Source organism: Camelus ferus, chromosome 2 (genome assembly GCF_009834535.1).
Source record: "Camelus ferus isolate YT-003-E chromosome 2, BCGSAC_Cfer_1.0, whole genome shotgun sequence".
NCBI lineage: Eukaryota > Metazoa > Chordata > Mammalia > Artiodactyla > Camelidae > Camelus > Camelus ferus.
The window spans coordinates 30370072-30390986 of record NC_045697.1 but is presented as its reverse complement, the minus strand read 5'-3'; the positions used below and the strand labels follow the sequence as shown (position 1 = coordinate 30390986).

The window sequence follows — 20915 nt, the reverse complement described above, 5'->3', positions numbered from 1 at the left end:
AAAGGCATTCTACTGCACTTAATCATTATTTCATACTAATTCAAAACTGATCAGGGGTCAGGGGGTAGATTACCCATAGAAGAGATTCTATTGGTTGAGGATTAAGCAATCCCATGACTCCATGGTACCAAGATAATCCTGCACCCATCATGAAAATACCAACACCACTAATCAGTGAAACAATATAGCGCATATTTGAAAATCCATACCTGAAAAATAAAAAAAGATAATACAGTTTACAAGAAATACCAGATAATTTCCTTTCAAAGTATCTGTTTAACAGGTCAATGAAAAAGTAAAAAAAAAAAACTCCCTACAACATTAAGATGTTATGACTTTACATTTAAGTAAAATGTAAGTGCCAAACTCAAATCTAATCAGAAAATCAATAGATAATGTGGAAGAACTGCAAGATCTATGAAAATATATAAAAAGAGTGAATATGATCTAATTCAGGTATTTTTTAAGCCCTCTTCAGTGTAATTTGCTTTGAATTACTAGAGTGACTTTACTCTTATGTACCACAAAAGCTGGTAAAATTTATTTTTTAAATGCATCCAGATGTTTAATGAAGAGGATAACATTTAAATTTCTTTGAAATGCAGCTTCTAATTAAATATTTTGGTCTTATTTTACAGCCAGTCAATCATTTATATTACCTATAATTTGATGCTAGATACTTGTTTCTGGTTTTGTATAGCTTAGCACACAGCAACTAACTACTATTATTAAGACTAAAAGCTTCAGTTTTCTGGGTGTTTTCATAGCACCTTTTTTGTTAAGGCAAGTATTTTTTAAAGAATCTCTGGTCAATGTATTACTATATGTACAAATAAAATACTGAGCATTAAGAAATGTAAAAATACAACATACTATAAGAGAAAAAGAATCACTCATTAACAAAAATATTTTCTGGGAAATTTACTCCCAAACTCTATGGCACCTTTCCAGCAGATGCAAACAGACAAGAGTCCTTAATTAAAATTACTTTCTGAATTCCTTTTGCAAATACTATAATCTAGCCATAGGAAATTCTCAGTTTATAGATGTGACAATGTTCTACCAGCTTGATTTAGAAAAATTTACTTTCTTCTAAAGTCTTCTCCCAAAGTAACACAGGATATGTGTGTATACATATATATATGTTAAAGTAAATTAAGATCTAAATTAAGTGGCATTACTTTCATTTTATGTGTTTTCAAGTTGTAGGTTCTTACTGAAATTTTCAGTTATGTAGATCTACAGTGTCCAATATAAGTCACTAGCTACATAAGACTATTTAAATTTAAATTAATTAAAATTAAATAAAATTTTAATACAGTTCTTCAAATGCACTAGCCACATTTCAAGTGCTCAATTGCCACATGTAGCTAGTGACTATCATATTGGACAGATATAAGTATTTCTATTATTTCTATTATTGTAAAAAATTCTATTGGGAAACACTAAAGTAGTACCTTAAGAAATTTTCACAACTGAAAATTTTAAAATTTTACTGTTTTTAAATATTTGGTATTTAAAACTAGTCAGGAAAAAATGTTTTTCTTGACATATTAAAATATTGTAACGATGTATAACTAGCTGATGAAAAAGCTAGTTATCCTCTATATAAGCTTATTGATAGCTGCAGCTATAGGATATTCAAAATATGCTATTATTTATTAAAATACAGGAGTGTCTGGCTTTCAAGTAGAGAAAGGCATTTAAATAAAGCATAGAGGCAGACTCCTTCATAGAAATAAAAGTGTATTTTTTGGCTTAAGAAAAATTTAATTGCTCAAATTTGCATTACTGAGACTTGTTAAAAAAATGCACCTAGAATTACAAAAATTTTACATGGTTGTAGAAGCAATTGAAAAAAATCTTTGTATCAAATAATATGATTCAAAACAATATATTCTAAAACACATACTCATTTTACAAATAAGTAACTTCGAAAAATTAACAGAATACTATTTCCAAATCACATGGGGATTAAAATACATTAAGCATAGATTTAACAAAAATCATCACTAAAATTTTAGACTGAGTGGCCTATTGGTCTAAATGTGGCATAGATATTTCCTTTGACCAAATAAAACAGAATTCTAAGACCAAAATATGTGCGTCGTTACTATCAAATATGAACAGGATAAGATCTCTATGCTATGTATGTTACAAAGCATAAAAGTAATTTGAACTCCATTTTCAAATTATATCTTGAATTTACTTTGACACAGCAGTGAGTCCTGCATTACAGATACTATATAGTGGAAGAAATGACTAAATCACAAAACTGCAGGTATATAAACTGCAAGAGATTCCTAAAATTCAGTTGCTATTATTTCAATGACTTGCTGCCAAAACAAACAAAAACAAAATAAAGACAATGTCCTTACGGATGAGTAGGATCTGGTGTTTGAACAGACTTACTGATGCCCAATGCCAGTAAGCCCTAAGGAGAAAAAAAGGTAAATAATCATTAGCAAAATGGAGAGTAAAATGAAATGAAGCTAATCCGGAGGGCACAACCTGACAATGACTAAGAAACACGTAACATGGGCAGCATTCAATAACCCAACAATTCTAGTTTCCAGTCTCACCAGAGGGAAATAAAGATGAACCCAAAGGGATTGAAAACAACATTGCTTATAAAGATGAAAAATGTGAAGGCAACCTAAAACTCCTTCAGTGGGGAGAAGCAAAATAAAATGGTGGCATAACCAAACCATAAGTTACCTCTACAACAGTGTAAAAGAATGGAGTTTGGACAGAGCGCTCTGCACTGACATGGTGAAAGCTCCTGGACATACCATTGAATGGACGGGAAAAAGACAAGTTTAGAAACAGTACGTACAGTAAGTACAGAAGAACTTCTGTCTTGTAGCTTTTGTATACAACATATAATGTAAAGCAGAGGAAAAGGTCTCAAAGAACTCATATTTAACTACGTCTATACCTCTGAGGAGAGAAGTAGGATTAGGGTGGTCTGTAATATTTGATTTTTGCAGGAAAAATGACTTGTATAGCTGTACAAATAAGATAGTAAAAGCTTTAAAGAGCATATATTGTGTATGGACACGATACATTTACACCTCTAGTAAAACTGCAAAACCAGGCACGTGAAGTATACATATCAATGTATATGTAGCAGTGATTGCCTGGGATGTGGAAGGAGGGAATAAAGATGGAAGACTAGTTATAACTAAAATTTTATTTCCTCAGGAAAAAAAAAAGTCTAAAGTAAATATGACAAAAATCCAAGTCTTTATTCTTTTATTGAAGTATAGCTGACTTACAATGTTGTGTTAGTTTCTGGTGTACAGTAAAGTGATTCACTGATACATACATATATATTCTCTTTCATATTCTTTTCCATTATAGGTTATTAGAAGCTAGTAAGTGTAGCTCCCTGTGCTATACAGCAGGACTTCTGTTGTTTATCTATTTTACATATAGTAGTTTGTATCTGCTAATGTCAAACTCCTAATTTATCCCTCTCCCGCCTTTCCCTTTTGGTAACTGTAAGTTTGTTTTCTACATCTGTGAGTCTTTTTCTGTTTTGTAAATAAGTTCATTTGTGTCATTTTGTTATATTCCACATATCAGTGATACCATATGATATTTGTCCTTCTCTGTCTGACTTACTTCAGTAAGTATGACAATCTCCAGGTCCATCCATGTTGCTCTAAATGGCATTACCTCATTCATTTTTATGGTTGAGTAATATTTCATTGTATAAATATACAGTATCTTCTTTATCCAGTCATCTGTTGATGGACCTTTAGGTTGCTTCCATATCTTGGCTATTGTAAATAGTGCTGCTAATGAACACTGGGGTACATGTAACTTTTTGAATTAGACTTTTCTCCAGATATATGGAGTAGGATTGCTGGGTCATATATTAATGCTAAAAAATCCAAGTCTTTTTTCGGCTGTTTTTTTCTTTTCTTTTCTTTCTTTTTTTCTTTTTGTGCAGGTACTTGGGATTGAACCCAGGACCTGTGCATGCTAAGCATGTGCTCTAACACTGAGCTTTATTTCCACCACAAAAAAATGTAAGTCTTTAATCCTGGTTACCACCTTTCTCTCCTTCCTTCCTCCTTTGCCTTCACCTTTTCTTCCTTTCATTTCTATTTATTTGGGTTTTTGATTGTATCTTTAAAGAGTTATCCACTGGAACGTTGCAGTATTAGTATCTTTGCACATAGTATCTTTTCTATTAATTTGATATAAATTTAGAAATCTGAAAAAGATTACCTTATTAGAATTATTTGTTTAATAAAAATACAAAGCCTCTGAGTGAATACCCTATGTGATTTTATTCGACTAGGCTGGGGCTTTTCTATTTTTTCAACATGTTATCAAACAATCAAATAGGTAAAGCTTCAAGATAACCCAATTCTTCATGGATGAGATTTCTCTGTGGGTTACCAGACATTTACTAGAAACATTCTCTCTCTCAAGATTACACCACCTTGAAAATGGCTAAAACAAATATTACTGGATTTTTAACTTTTGATATCAGAAATCCTACCCTGAAAAAGTAAAATACTACAAGATTTTTCTACTGGATTCCCAAGGAAAAGAGTCAAATCTACCTAAAACACAGGTGATGGCTTTTCAGTAAATTAAACTAAGAGAATGAGAGTAAATTAAGACCATATAATTTTTAAATCTGTATATTAAAATCAAAATTCATTATCAATTCACACAATGTGTGTGTGTTTATAATGTTTACACCATAGTCAATGAGTGTTTAATTATTTTTAAAACTCTTAATATTCAGATTGGCTGTGCAATGAAGTCTGAGGTATCAAGTGTTTTATAAACTGAACACAAGGCATATTTATTTGTTCTTCTTATAAAAGTAAGATATCACAGACTATCACCAATCCTATTCTCCTCTAAGGATTAAAGTCAAAGTTCTACTTTGGAACTTCATATAAACAGAATCATACAATAACTACTCTTTTGTATCTGCCTTCTTTTATTCAACATACTGTTGGAAATGTATAAATGTGCTAATTAGGTAAGTATTTCATTTCTTTTTATTGCTAGATAATATTCCACTGTATGAGAGTACCATAATTTGTTTATCCCTATGTTGATAGCCATCTGGACTGATTCTAGTTTTTGTCCACTATAGAGATTTTATGGTGCTAGAAACATTCTTATACAAGTCTTTGTTGACATTTGTTCCCATTTCTCTTGGGTAAATATTTAGCAGTGGAATTACTGAGTCAAATAGTAGGCACATGTTTACAAGAAACTGACAAGTGCGGGACTTTGTTCTGGCAGGTAATTAAGTTACTTGCAAATCAGTGTGATCCTTTAGAGCTTTGTTAGGGAGGTTCTAGAATAGCCTTTACAACAAGGATAATTTAGCCCTACTACTAGGATCTGAGCCTTCTACTGGCCTGGGTAATCAATCAGGACTCCATTTTAGTCAGAAATTGAATAATCCAAGCCCTGTGTGAACTCTAGGAATTACTCAGCTTAATGCTGTCTGCTGATTCTTTGCCCAGTCTCATGGAACTTTACCCTACATATGTGTAAGTTAATGTTCAGCAAAGAGTCAACTCATGGAAAACCCTGTGAAGACTTCTGCAGCTTTTTTTCTGCAGAGCTTCCTCCTCTGTGGAACTCTGCCTTGTAACTTCTAGCCACTTTGGACTCGAACTCTAATATGTGTTTTCTCAACTCAATGATGGGTCTCCCACGCTACTCCACTATCCCAAATGTGCCTCCAAGCAAAAAAATCAGAGCGATCATAGAGATCACCTCATCTGTTTCCCTTCTTCAAGAATCACGGTCTTGCACTGCTATCATCCAATGTTTGAAAACACTGTTTAATATATTTTTTCTAGTTTTTCAGCTGTTTACAGCAAAAGACCAAGTCCAGTTCCCATTAGTACATCATGGCCTGGAAGCATAAGTTCTACAGATAATATTTTGCAACTTGATTTTTCACTCAAATAATGGTTATTATTCCAGATCAGTATGTAGCTATTTACCACATGCTTTTATTGTTTTAAATTAGTAAGAAAGTAAGTAAAATTCAGTAAGAAATTTAGTAAGAAAGAAGCTCTTACTCCTTACCTGATTACAAGTATCAGATAAAGAGTGTATAGCTTCTGAGAACATACTTGCTGAACCTGTATAAATCCAGGCAAGAAATTTGAAGAAGCAGTTTAATCCATTGCTAGAAGAGAAAGAGAAAATAATTTAGCACAAGTTTATATAAAAATTTCCAACAAAAGCTTATCTATATACTAGATTCTATTCAAAGTAGCATCCAAGACTTACTATGTTTTAGGCAGTTAAGAGTACACATATGAAGAACACAGTGTATCATTAAATACTCAAATGGAGAGGCATGATGTGTGCAAGCAAATTACCTAAGCACATTTTGAGAACTGATGAGAAAAGGTATTCTACATTTGGACAAACTGAAAATAGAAAGGAAATTATGTGCTTTAGATAGGTAAAGAGGATCGACACTTGATATTGTTCAGTAGACCAGTGTCAGAGGCAAGATGTTAGTGAAGGTCAGTTTATTAAGTAGGCAGATGCCAGAGGTGAAGACAAATCTAGACCAAGTAGTCTGTGTCATACTAGGGGACCATACATGCTAAAATAAACATGGTTAGCTCCAAGGAAGCCAGCTGTGCTCAGAATCCAACAGTAAAAACTGGTACATTTATCTCGGGCACTATACTATATTCACTTACCATGTTTTATTATAACTCTATTATATAAATATTAGCAAATATTAACATCCTCAATTTATAAATGAGGAAACTGTACATCCCCTCCCAGCTATCCTTTTCCCCTCTCCTCCACTTCAGGTAAGTTCTTGAAAAAAATTGTATCTGCTCTTGCTGTCTCAGTTTTCCTTACTTTGCACTCAGTTTTCAATCACTAAACAGTGGCTTCTGCCTCCAACATGTGATTAGACTGTTCTTATCAACACTGCCAACTGTTTCTTGCTATTAAATTTATGAAGACATTTAAATATTTTCCTTTATCTTATAGAAGCATTTGCCACTATTTTCTTTAAACACTGTCTTCCTTGGTTTCCATGATACTCTTGATTTTCTTCTGACCTTTCTCTTTACTCTTCTGCAGGTTCTTTTTCCTCCATCCATTTGTTAAACATTAGTATTCTTCAAGGTTTTTTCCCAAGAGCTTTTTCTTCCTCATACACTATACACACATTCTCAAGGTGATCTTTACTCCTATGGCTTTAAAATTATCATCTATATACTAATAACTCTCAACTCTATGTCTCTAATCCAAATCCCCCTCCTGAGCTTCAGACCAAAATGTATTAACAATAATTGTTAAGTACATATTATGTTTCAGGTGCTACTATGCTAAGCAGTATATACATAACACACAAATTCCTCCAATGAAGAAAGCTTTAATTGCTAATTCTGCTTTATTGACAAAAAGAATTAATCCTGTTGACCAACTCCACCTGGGTGCCCTATAAATAACTCACACTCAAAAAGGAACTCATTATTTCCTTTGCTCCCACCCTGCCCTCTCCTTCCAGTTTCCTTCTCTCAGTGATGGTGCAATATCTATCGAATTGTCCAAACCAGTAACTTGGGCATTCAATGCCCATAACTTCCAAATATTTTTTTAACCTAACCATGTCTCTCCACCCCAACTACCACTATCTTTTCTGTATTACTATAAATGATTTCTTCTAGTCTAGTGCCCCTCCAATCCTTGAAGATAAAAGTATGTATTGTATCTTTTCTCCATATCCTTGCCAACATTTGTTATTTGTGTTCTTTTTGATGATGGCCATTCTGACAGGTGTGAGATGGTGTCTCATTGTGATTTTGATTTGCATTGCCCTGATTTTGGTGATGTTAAGCAGCTTTTCATTTTCCTGTTGGCCATCTGCATTTCCTCTTGTGGAAAAATGTCTATTCAGTTCTTCTGCCCATATTTTAAATGGGTTGTTTATTTGCTTTTTAACTGAAGTACAGTTGATTTAAAATGTTGTATTAGTTTCTGGTATACAGCATGGATGGACTTAGAGGGCATTATGCTAAGTGAAATAAATCAGACAGAGAAAGACAAATACTGTAAGGTATCACTTACATGTGGAATCTAAAACAATACGACAATTAGTGAATATAACAGAACAGAAACAGACTCACAGATGTAGAGAAGGAACTAGTGGTTACCAGTGGGGAGAGGGAAGACGGAGGGGCAAGATGGAGGTGGAGGATTAAGAGGTACAAACTACCAGGTATAAAATAAGCTACAAGGATGGATTGTACAGCATGGGGAATATCCAATGTTTTATAATAACTATAAATGGAGTATAATCTTTAAAAATTGTGACTCACTGTACTGTATACCTGTAACATACAATATTGTTTAAAAATATGATTTTAAAATATACTGTAAAATAAATTTTAAAAATGATATTGTAAAATAAATACATAAAGTTAAAAGAAGAATTATGTATTATACCTTTGTATTTCCAGACTCTATCAAAATTCCTGACACATGTAATATATATATTTTAGAAATAAAAGAACAAACTAATGTATTAGGGAATTAATGCTCTTAAACATCCTAAAACAGATTACTCAGTAAAATAGATAAAAGGTAAGCAAAACAATAGGAATTAAGAAGACAGAAGAATACTTCAATAAATATATATGTATATAAAAAAAAAAAACCCAACCCCCCCCCAAAACAAGTTCATGCTCTATAGCACAGGGAACTATATTTGATACCTTGTAGTAACTTATGGTGAAAAAGAGTATGAAAACAAATATGTACGTTCACATATGACTCAAGTATTTTGCTGTACACCAGAGATTGACACAACATTGTAAACTGACTATATTTCAATTAAAAAAAAAATATATATATACAAAAAAAAAGAAGATGACAGAGGAAAGAGACATAGAAAATAAACATGGTTATGGGGAGGGGAGGGGGGAAGGGAGAGAAAAATTGGGATTTGCAGATGCTAATTACTATATATAAAACAGATATACAAGGTCCTACTGTACAGCACAGAGCACTATATTCAATATCTTGTAATAGCCTATAATGAAAAAGAATATGAAAAGAAATACATATATAAATATATAAATGAATTACTATGCTGTACACCAGAAATTAACACAACATTGTAAACCAACCGTACTTCAATTTTAAAAAAAGAAGACAGAAGGAAAAAGAAAGAGGCAAAGGCATCAATTATGTTCTACCAAGGTAAGTGGGAGAAAGATAAGAGTGCAAATACTCTTCAGTTGTTATAATGCAAGTTGGTTTAGTCACTCTAAAAAATAACCTTGGCCAATTCAACTTTTTAAGAAAGACTTCTATAAACACTAATAGAAATAAAAGATAGTTTTTCAGATAGCAACTATTCTTAGATCTTAACCACATAAAAATGTGGGACCCATGGCCCGAGCATGGTTATCTATGTGGACTCTTCCCCATCACTTTACTAATAATACTTATTCAACTTTTATAATACTCAATACTTATACTAACAAAGATTTATTCAACTTCTTCCTAAAACAATATAAATTCCAATTTTTTAACTAGATACCAAGTAATAAATTTATACATTCAAGGATACACACATTAAAAATAATGTATTTCTATTTTAAAAGGTTTATTTTTCAGTACTTACATGCAAATGGCAACCATCACTACTTTTCCAGGCCCCTTAAAAAAAACTGATGTCGTTCTAGAACGTGGCTATAAAAAACAAAAACAAAAATTCTTCAACATTTCCCTAGAGGAATATTATGATGCTTATAAGTGACTGACACACCAGAAAATATCTCCTTTATCAATGCCTCTAAACAACTAGGTTTCCTTTTTTTCCTCTAGAGTTTCCTCTTTAAAATGTAGAAAGATGGAAATTGAAAGTTCATCTGTGTCCTTTTCCAGAACCCTAATTATTTATTTCCTTGTAATTAATTTCCTGTTTACTTCCATTAAAAAAATGAGCTGGGTATATAAAAACCAGAAATAAAGTGATAAAAATGTACTGAAATGAAATCAATATACTCAAAAATTTTCCCATTTCTTGAGCAACATTTTAACTTTTAAACAAGGAACAGCCAAAACCAACAAGTTTATAACTCATGACTGCTCTCTATAGACCAAAGACCTCAAGTGATAACAAAACAGACCAAAACAAAAGGAAATCAAACAAGTAGAGAAACATATTCAGAAAATATTTTTCTTGAGTTAAATGTTCTTTTGCTATTTCTTGAATTTATACTGTCTGTATTTCTTCTGCTCTTTCCTCTCCCTGGAATGCTATCATCTTCTATTGCAACCTGTCTAAGTTTTATTCATCTTCTTCTGTATCTGGCCAAAGTCACTTTTCTATGTAAAGCCTTCCTTGGTCCCCCACAGAGAATAAATACTCACTCTGCTACAGGTTTACTATTGCACTTTACTTTTCTATTTAAAGCATCTCATATATTCTGCCTTATGCATTTAGTCAAGAAGTATTTACTGTGAAACTACTATATGCCTGGCACAGTTCTAGATGCTGCGGCACGACAGTAAACAAAACAGAGTCCCTGCCTTCATAGATCTCACTGCCTAATGTAGGAAGATAGGAACAAATCTGTAATATCAGGTAGTTATAAATATAATAAAGAAACTAAAATAGAGAAGCGAGAGAATATTGTATGCGGGAAGGTGTGTGGTGGACAGGGTTATTTTAACTAGAATAGTTAGGAAAAGCAGCTCAGTGATGAGAAGGAGGCAACCATGAAAAAATCTGGAAGAAGAATGTTTCAGGTGGAGTATGCAGCACATTCAAAGATTCAGGAATAGAAATAAGTTTGGTGTGTAGAAAGGACAAAAGTAAAGCTGATGTGGCAAATGTACAGACAGTAGGGAAAATGGTAGGAGCTGAGGCCAGAGGAAGAGACAGGGACCGTATCCCAACTGGACTTTGTAGACCATGGTAAGGAGTGCGAATCTTAGTCTAATGGCCAAAAAAAAAAAAAAAAAAAAAAAAAAAAGAAAGAAAGCCACTGGATGATTTTAAACAGATGCTTGACATAGTCTAATTTATGTTCTTAAAAGATACAGTTTATGATGTAGAAAATAAATCATGGAGGAAAAAGTAAAGGTAAGAGAGATTAATTAGAAGGGTAAAAGATGGTGCTGGTTTAGACTAAAGTTTCAATAAGGGACATGGTGAGAAGCAGTCATACTTGGTGCCTATTTTGGAGAAAATTCCAGTGAGACTTGCTAATAGATTTAAATATAAAAGGGCCTATAGTGAATCTCTAACATTTAAAGGTTAGATCAAAAAGCAGGGTCTTCTGCAAAGGAGACAGAGGAGGAGGCAGAATTAATGAAGAAGAAAACCGGAGAAAGACTGTCTTGGGCTTCTACAGAATAATGCGTTCCAAGGAAAAGGAATACTTGCTACTGGTGGTGGGCACTTGAACACTCATCCTTACTTCTCTGATTTCCATGAAAAAGGAACTTCCCCCCTGATACTTTCAGCTTCTTGCGCATAACCCTCCCCCCATCTCCAATGGCACCCCCAGAGGCTGACTAAATTTGGTGAGGTAGCTAAACTGGTAAATTGGGGAGACAATGCTGGGCATGCTTAGCTCCCCTTTTTACTCTGAGATTTGGTACACGTTCCCTTCTGTTCTTCCATGACTGTGTATCTACGCAAGAGGGGTAGAGCTGGCTACAACTTATGGGGTAATCTAAATAAGAAGAGTCCTTAAGATCTAATGCACTGGCTTGCAACTCTGAGAAACAGCTAAGGAAAACAGAGTGAAATTTTAGGTTAATGGGGCCAAGCCATGTAAGAGTTTGTTCTTAATATGACACCACAGCTAATGGCAGTTTTATCTCCTGGCAGGCTACCATGACCTTGAATGGGTAGAAATAGTTCTCATCAAAGGTGCAGGTCCTGTAGGGCAGGCTACTGCAGCTTAAACTTGAATTCAACAGATGCATGTTGGCCTGGTATTGCTAAGAAAGCTGAGCTGGGATTCTGTTTCGGGCATTAGGGACGCAAAATGCATTTCTTTTCTCTTCTTCTTCTCCTTCTTTTTTTTTTTTTCCTCATTTTAAGTGTTTTGCATTCAAGTCTGCAGGCCAGGATTTAAAGAGCACCTCCTAAGTTCCCTGTGGACAGCAGAGAAGAGGGAGCTGCAAGCTTTAGTGTTAGATTTATAAACTATAAACACTGACCAAGGCTCCAGATTCCTGAGTCCTGCTGTTTACTGATAAACAAAAAAACAGTGTGTATGTGTTTTATTACAAAGAGACTATGCCGTATCCTTTGAGCAGAGGAAAAAACTCAATGAAATTATTACAGGAACAGTAGAAAATGAATACAAATAAATGAAAACATGCTGCTTAAGGTGGAAGATGAGAAAGATTTCTTTAGAAGAAAGTTTTGAAAACTTATGGAATAAATAAGACAGATAGGGAAGGGAAATGAGATCTTTAAACCAGAATAGAATGTTATAATAAGGAAAAAGAGGTTCACTGAACTCAAATTGCTCTGATAAAGGCCGCAGAAAAGGTGAAATAGTGACAAGGACCAAGGAAATCTAGCAGCAAGAGAAGGAAAATCTGGAAAAGCAAAGCCACCCACAAATTCCACAATAAATGCAACTGGAGAACTGCTCTTTAAGGATCAGAATGGCCAAAATGACCATTACTGAAATTAGATGAAAGGTATATCAAATATTTATTTTTTCTAGTTTTGTATATGTTTGGAAATTCTCACAACAAATAAGTTTTTTAAATATTGGGGAGAAAACCCAGAAAATGTGGATAGATTTCAGAAAGGACTACCAGGAAAATTAGCAGAAAATACTCAACGTATTACTGGTCATTTCAAGGTGACAATATCATTCCCACTGGAGATGAAGGTACTTCTGATGCTCTGAATGACTATCCCCCAAAATTCACACAATTAGGATAGTAAGGGAAAGCACAAGAAAGTAGAAACATATTAAAGGGGAAATGTATTAAAGGGACAATGAGAAATAAGATATCAATTAGACATTGTTCTGATGAGAGAATGCTTCTGGCAAACCCAGAACATAGTGAGTTCATATATTTCACTATTGGAGTTCCAACAAGGCAAAGAAAAATGTAACAGGAAAAAAAGTATCTGGGTCAGAAAGAAAAAAAAAGAAGTAAAAGTAAAGAAGGTATTTTTATTTCAGCCAACAGAACTAGTCCCATACGTTTTAGAGAAGGAAAGCAACCATCTGTAGTGGGAAAGTGAGTGTTCCTAACAGGAATACAGGAACAGTAGGATTTTAAATATTAAAGTCTATCCTATTACTACCAAAAAAAAAAAAAAAAAAAAAGAGTATAAAAGAAAGAAATCTTACTCAAAACCTGTAACATTTAAAGGCTGATGAGTACTAATCTTCAAAAGGCCTCTAAGTGACACAGATTTCAGAAGTCAACAGCTACTACTCCAAAACCTGGTGAGGATCATCTTTCACGTTCACATGGAGTTATAAGGCTAGCAATAAATCTTCACAGGAGGCAGGTGTCATGCCTCAATTATTTCATAGCAAGAGGCAGTGGCAGTGCGCTGTCAAGGCACAGAAGTGAAAATGCTGGCTCACAAGACACACAGAGAGTCCAGGGCAGCACTTGGGTGCCAGAAACATAGGGCTCAAAGGGGAAATGGAAGTTAAGAGTTTTGAATATGATGAATGGGAAAGAAAAGCATATCGAATAAAATAGGACTACAGTTATCATCATTGCTAATTTCTACATTTTGCAAGAAGGAAGCAATGACTCAAATTTAACTTAGAAGAAGAGACAATTTGCACAGCTAGCCTTTTCTCCAGATATGGCATTCAGTTCTTGATAGGAGACATCTTATAGCTAATTTAAATGCAAAGTTGACTCTGGACATCTTGTGGAGGTGGTTGGTGGCTTTGGTAAAAGCCATTTCAATGTAGTGGTGGGAATGAAAGCCCAAATGGAGAGGATATGGGAAAGAATAAGAAGTGGGATAGTAAAGGCAAATTTTCTATACTGGTCCCAATATTACTTTCCTTTGGTAGGAAGGAAAACAGTATTCTGGCACACTTGTAGATAACGTAGTAAATTTGGTGATAGAAAGATAAGGTATTTTTATTAGATTAGATCTGTATTTTCAATAAAATATGAAACGAGGTCGCCAGCTGAAGAGGGAAGAGTGAGTTTATAGGAAGTATGGGAAGAGAGAAAAAGGTATGCAATAAGCAATAAGTATCTCACAGGATGGGAGAAGTGAATGTATTATGGAAGTTTATTAAGACTGCCAAATATTGAATGTCCACTGATTTTGTATACTCATTATAAAAATAAAAAGCAAAATGGCTGTGCAGTTTTCTCCCCTAAAGGCTGAGCTTCTTCAGAGAATTAGCAGTTTGAATGTTTAACCAGGGTTAAGAGTAGAAGGAAAAAGAATAAAGGAAATTAAGAGTGTATATGAGAGAGTTAAATCTTGCTAAAAACCTAAGAAATAAATCATCTATATCTATATACTTATGGTTTATAGAAGTATCAAAGAGAACTTATGTCCCAATTTTTTTAATTTCAAGGAAAGCAGATAGAAGCAAATAGATTAATTCAGTAAATTACAATCTACTTAAGAAAATCATGGAATAGGATCACAGACATGCTAGACTTTCATAATGGACTGATATTAGAATTTTGCTGTGCAATACATATACACATGACATTATCAAAAAGATACCCTTACCTTCGTATTTCCCAGAAAGTCTCTATATTCTCTCAATATTTTTTGGTTTCTAAATAGCCCTGTAAGAAAAAGAATTACATCATTCATTTAGATTATACCTACTCTTATCAGTCACATTTTAGATGAACACAATTATTCTAAAACTATGCTAAATAGTCTTCTACTAGCTACCAGCAAAAATATCAGATTAAAAGAAATCTGAATTTGCAACCTGATTAAAGAATACGCAAAGGACTTGAACAGACTATTGTTCAAAGATGATATACAAATGGCCAAGAAATATATGAAAAGATGTTCATATCACTAAGTATCAGGGAAATGCAAATCAAAACCACAGTGAAGTATCACCTAACACACATCAGAATGGCTACTATCAAAAAAAAACCCAAAAAACAAAAAACCACCCAGAAAAAAAAAAACATGTAGCCAAGGATATAGAGAAACTAGAAATCCTAAGTATGTTGGTGGGATTATAAAATACTGCAACTGCCATGGAAAACAATATGGAGGTTCCTCAAAAAAATTAAAAACTACCGTGATTCAGCAATCTCACTTCTGGATATATATCAAAAAAAAAAAAAAAAAAAAAAAGCTGGGTCTCAAAAAGATATTTTCACACCCAAATTCATAGCAGCACTATTCACAATAGCCTAGAAGTGAAAGCAACCAAAATGCCCATGGATGAACGAACGGATAAAGAAAATGTGGTAAATACATATAATGGAGTATTATTCAGACTTTAAAAAGAGGGAAATCCTCGCACATGGATGAATCTTGAGGACATTATGCTAAGTGAAATAACTTAGTCAAAAGGACAAATACTCTGTGACTCCTAGTAATTACTAGGGGCTAGGGGGAGGGGGAAAAGCAAATTGTTTAACATGCATAATTTCAGTCTTGTAAGGCAAAAAAGTTCTAGAAAAAATTTCTGGAGATGTTTCATAACAATGTGAATATACTTAACACTTCTGAACTGTACACTTAAAAACAGTTAAAACAATAAATTTTATGTTGTATTTTACAATGAGATAAAGGCAGTTTGCTAAGACACCTTTCTCAATATTAACTAGAAAATGAGTTATTTAAGCTTGAAATAAGAACCAATTCTTCATTTTTAGCTCAATGTTTAAAAATACAGGAAAAATATTATTTTATGATTGATTTCTCAAATTTTGTATGTTAAATATTTCATTTAATGTAAGTACAAGGCTAGTCATGGTACCATTATTTCAACAGCAAAAGACTCGAAATAACCTTTGGGGGAATGATAATATAGTGTACCCCTCAAAATGGAGTATTATAAAAGAAATGAAATGGCTCTATTTCCTGCTATGGAAGGCTCCCAGAACATATTATCAAGTAAAAAAAAAAACCAAAACCAGGAAGGGGATGTTAATTAGCAACATGTATGATATTTTATTATACTTTTAAAATGGAAAAAATAACCCCCAAACTAATTTTTTAAACAGTTACCTATGCTAGGGGGAGGGAACAGAGTGGAGAGACAAGGATGGAAGCTAAACTCTGAAGTATTCTGCCTGTGACTTTGGAATCACATAAATGTTTTACAAAATTATAAAACAAAAACAAATCAAACTTCTAAAAATCAAAAGCAAAATGAAACAAATGAACCTAACTTTATATATTAGCTGGTTTATTCATACAGAGAGAAATCACAAGTGACTTTAAAACAGACATTTGACTATAAACCTCTAGTGGAATAAATATTAAAGACAAAAAGAAAAACAAAGAAATCTTAAATCACCCTGATAGCAATAATACTGATACTGTTATTCTGAAACTACACTGAATTCTCTCTATGTGTGCGTATATATATGAACAAACCAAAGTACAATTATGTTAATGAATTAAGAAATAAGGTTTTCCATGTGAGATACAAAAAGAAAAAAACAAATACAAAGACAAAAAAAAACCCTGTAAGTTTATCAGAATAACCAATATATTTTCTCTTAAGAAACAATAAATATTTCCTAGCTCTGTCCACTGAAAAGACCTTAAAAATTTAGCAACCTATTAAAAATGAGAACCTCTAATGCCCACAGGTCTCTCAATTTCATTTCCTATTAAAAGGAAAAGGAGTTCCTTTTAGAAATGGCTGATTTCCAATCTAGGGGAGGAAACAGACAAGATGAACCTGAAACATCTTATTGTACCTAAAAGCAAAGATGCTACTACAGTACCCGGATTATGACAAAAGGACTTAAGAGCCATTTTGAGATGTTTCCACCAGCCAACACTGGAATAATTTGAGCACCACAACCTTGCCTGCTTCGTCCTTTCCTTTCTTGCATGTACTTTCTCAATGTTCTTCCCTTTCTCCTTGATCTCCCTCTTGATACCTGACACCCATACTCTCAAGAAATTCTCTCTACCTCTTATCTTAGTGGGCTACTGACCACAGCCGTGTCTCACAATTCCCACTTAGAAATTTTACCAATTCATTAGAAGAAGGAAATATTGTCACCTTTAAGCCTTGGTCCTGTGCAGAACTTAGAAATATAAAGAATTCAAAATCCTCCTAAATAAAGCCCAACTGACAAAGAAAAATAAGTGTATTTTTTGCAGATACTAGACCTCTATCTCTGCTTTAATGCTGCCACATGACTGTTCAGCTCCCCAGAGTAACAGAACTATAACTGTACTATGAGTATGTAATTCCCCAATGGATTATGCCCTACTAGCATAACATTTAATCATATCCTGTATCAGCATCTGTATTACCTATATAGAAACCCAGTGGAAGCCATTAACTGAATAGTGATACCAGAATTCTGGGGCTACCTGACCCCAGTATATATTTCTTTCATTGAAAGTAAACATTTCAGCTAGAGAGTCAATGCAGCTCTATCAAACCCCAAGGATATTTTTCACAGAAATAGAACAAAAAAATTCTAAAATTTACATGAAACCACAAAAGACCCCAATTAGCCAAAGCAATACTGAGAAAAAAAGAATAAAGCTGGAGGTAGCACACTCCCTAATTTCAAACATTACAAAGCCATAGTAATCTAAACAGCATGGTATTGGCAGGAAAACAGATATATAGATCAATGGAACAGAATTTAAAGCCCAGAAATAAACCCAAGCATTTATGGACAATTAATTTATGACAAAGGAGCAAAGAACACATAATAGAGAAAGAACAGTCTCTTCAAATAATGGTATTGGGAAAATTGGACAGCTATAGGCAAAAAAGAAAGAAAGAAAGAAGAAAGAAAGAAACTAGACCATGATCTCACATCATACACAAAAATCAACTCAAAATAGATTAAAGACTGGAATGTAAGACCTGAAACCACAGAACTCCTAAAAGAAAACATAGGCAGTACACTCTTTGACATCAGTCTTCACAACAGCTTTCTAGACATGTCTCCTCAGACAAGGGAAACAAAAGCAAAAGTAAACAAATGGGACTGTATGTATCAAACGAAAAATCTCCTGCACAGCAAAGGAAACGATCAATAAAATGAAAAAACAATCTACTGAATGGGAAAAGATATTTACAAATTAAATATCTAATAAGAGGTCAATACCCAAAACACATAAAGCACTCACATAACAACAATAAAACAACCCAATCAAAAAGTGGACAGAGTAGCTGAACAGGCATTTTTTGTACACAGATGATCAACAGGTATATGAAAAGATGTTCAACATCACTAATTATTAAGGAAATACAAATCAAAACCAAAATGAGATATCACCTCACACCTGTCAGAATGGCTGCTGCCAAAAAAGGCAAGAAAAAAACAACTGTTGATGAGGATGTGGAGAAAAGGGAACCGTCATGCACTACAGATGGGAATGCAAGTTGGTGCAGCCACTATGGAAAACAGTATGGAGACTCCTCAAAAAATTAAGAACATAACTATCATATGATTCAGCTATCTCATTTCTGGGCATTTCTCCAAAGAATATGAAAACACTAATTAAAAAAAATACATGCATCCCTATGTTCATTGCAGTATTATTTACAATAGCTAAGATACAGAAACAATCTAAGCACCCAAGAACAGTGGGAATACATGAATAAAGAAGATGTGGTATTTCTATTCAATGGAATACTAATCAACAATAAAAAAAAAAAAAGATGAAATCTTGCCATCTGCTAAGTGAGACAAATCAGATGGAAAAAGACAAATACCGTATGAATTCACTCATATGTGGAATACAGAAAACAAACAAACAAAAAATTAAATAAACAAACAATTCAGGCCAGACCAAACCAGACACGTAGATACAGAGAACAGAGTAATGGTTACTAGAGGGGAAGGGACAGGGAGGAGGGTGAATGTGTACAATGGATCAACTGTATGGTAACAGACAGAAATTAAATATTTGGTGGTAAGCATGCTGTAGGGTAAACAAAAGTAGAACTATAATGTACACATGAAGCATATAAAGTTATAAACCAATGTTACCTCAATAAAAAATAAATTAAAAAAAAGAAAGTAAACATTTCATTCCTATGGAATTTAAGTGCAGCTCTCTTTAGCATATCTGTGAATATAAAGATTTCAACAAGTGTTTCCTTCTCCTAAGAGGCCAAGACCCCTTAACTAGGATTTAATTTAAGAACAGGTATAATCTTCAGTCAGACTAAGTTTCAATATTCATATGCTTATAGGAGCCACAAATTAGCTTCACTTGATCTCATGATCTTTAAAAAGCTATAGAGGAGGAAACAAATAGATACTGTTTTTTATAAAATAATTGAATCCCAAAATGAAAACTGGTACTTGCTAGAACGAACAATGCCAAAGTCAAAAGGTAGGCAACCAATCAGCTTTAAATTAAGAAAACTTACTTTCTCTATATTCTATTTCTGCTTCCTTACGAAGTTTTTTCTCTCTGGCAAGAGCTTCAGGGCTTCCCCAAACTTCCAAAGATCTGTGTACACCAATAAATGACAATTTCAATGACTTTATTATACTCATATTTAAATCCAAATAACTACAACTATATGAGAATCTAACAACAAAGCATAAGGTTCTTCAGGAAAAATATAAAGCACTTGAGAAGGTTTTCTAAATTAAATCTAAACAATAAGAATAAATTCAATAGCAAATTTTCTCATAACTTATAACCTTTTTAAGTTACCTAGTACATACTAGTAACTCCCAGATAAATCTGCAAAAATAAAAAACATGTCAATTTAAAAATTCTGAGTCTGTCTACAATTTGTTTTTATTAATCCCAAATTCTGCATGTATTTTTATTCTAAAAGAACTATGTTCTTACTTTGCCTCCACATCTGATCTCAAGTATACAGTAAAGGACTCAGTGTCTTCATGAGGACTTCGTCGTCTGATTTTTCGAAGTTGTTCTAGATCACTGAAAAAAGAAACATGTTGAATTTAATCAGACAAGATTCATATAGTTTATGCACTTAAAAGGATTATTAAGGGCAGATAAAAGCTACTACACTGATCCTCATTTTAAAAGCTAAATCTGTATAGTCTGCAAAAATCAGTTTAAAGGTGACATTTTGTACACAGAAAGTAGTTTAGAGACAGTTGAAAAACGAAGAATTATTCTTGATTTTCAATATAGATACCATAATATGTAAAGAGCAAATTCCTTTATCAGTGCTTGTATTTTATCTGCTATGGACACACCTGTACAATGTCTGATGTATGAAGAAAACAGTGAAAAGTGGAAAGAACGTGGATTAGAGTATCATTCCTCTATTTAAGAACTTAAATTTAATATTTGCAGTCATTTACTTACGTCCAGATTAATACTAAGTAATAATGTCATTCATCGGTATCAAGTTATAAAGAGTATATGTCAATTTCATGCTATTTAATTATATTCCTTTCTCTTAAATTTTGAAAGGTTTATATATTCATCAAGCCACCGCTAAATAGTCATTCTAAATTTGATCATTGGTCTTCCTAAGGAACTTTGTAACAGCAATGAAAAGACCTATAAATAAAAATTTGGTGACTATGGAAGATATTAAGTTACAGAAATTAAACCTGGAGTTTAAAATAGGTCAACAATCAACCATGACACATTAGTAAAGAAAGTCTGGACCAGGTAACAAGAGATACGTATTTTGGCTTCCTTCTCTGACACTGACGCACTGAATGAGTTGGGTCATCACTAACATCTTTATTATGTTCCCTGGCCTATAACGTGG

The 20915-nt window shown here is 33.4% G+C and overlaps 1 protein-coding gene across 1 annotated transcript in view; it reads right to left on the bottom strand.

The window, feature by feature from the left end:
• SLC30A9 (solute carrier family 30 member 9) overlaps positions 1-20915 on the bottom strand; it is a 61449-nt gene that overhangs the window by 19655 nt on the left and 20879 nt on the right. The window contains exons 5-11 of the mRNA XM_032496770.1: positions 20012-20104; positions 19578-19660; positions 14750-14808; positions 9662-9729; positions 6082-6184; positions 2379-2434; positions 74-209 (exon numbers count right to left, since the gene is read on the bottom strand). Of these exons, the coding sequence (XP_032352661.1) occupies positions 74-209; positions 2379-2434; positions 6082-6184; positions 9662-9729; positions 14750-14808; positions 19578-19660; positions 20012-20104 (598 nt within the window). The remainder of the gene's footprint in view (positions 1-73; positions 210-2378; positions 2435-6081; positions 6185-9661; positions 9730-14749; positions 14809-19577; positions 19661-20011; positions 20105-20915) is intronic.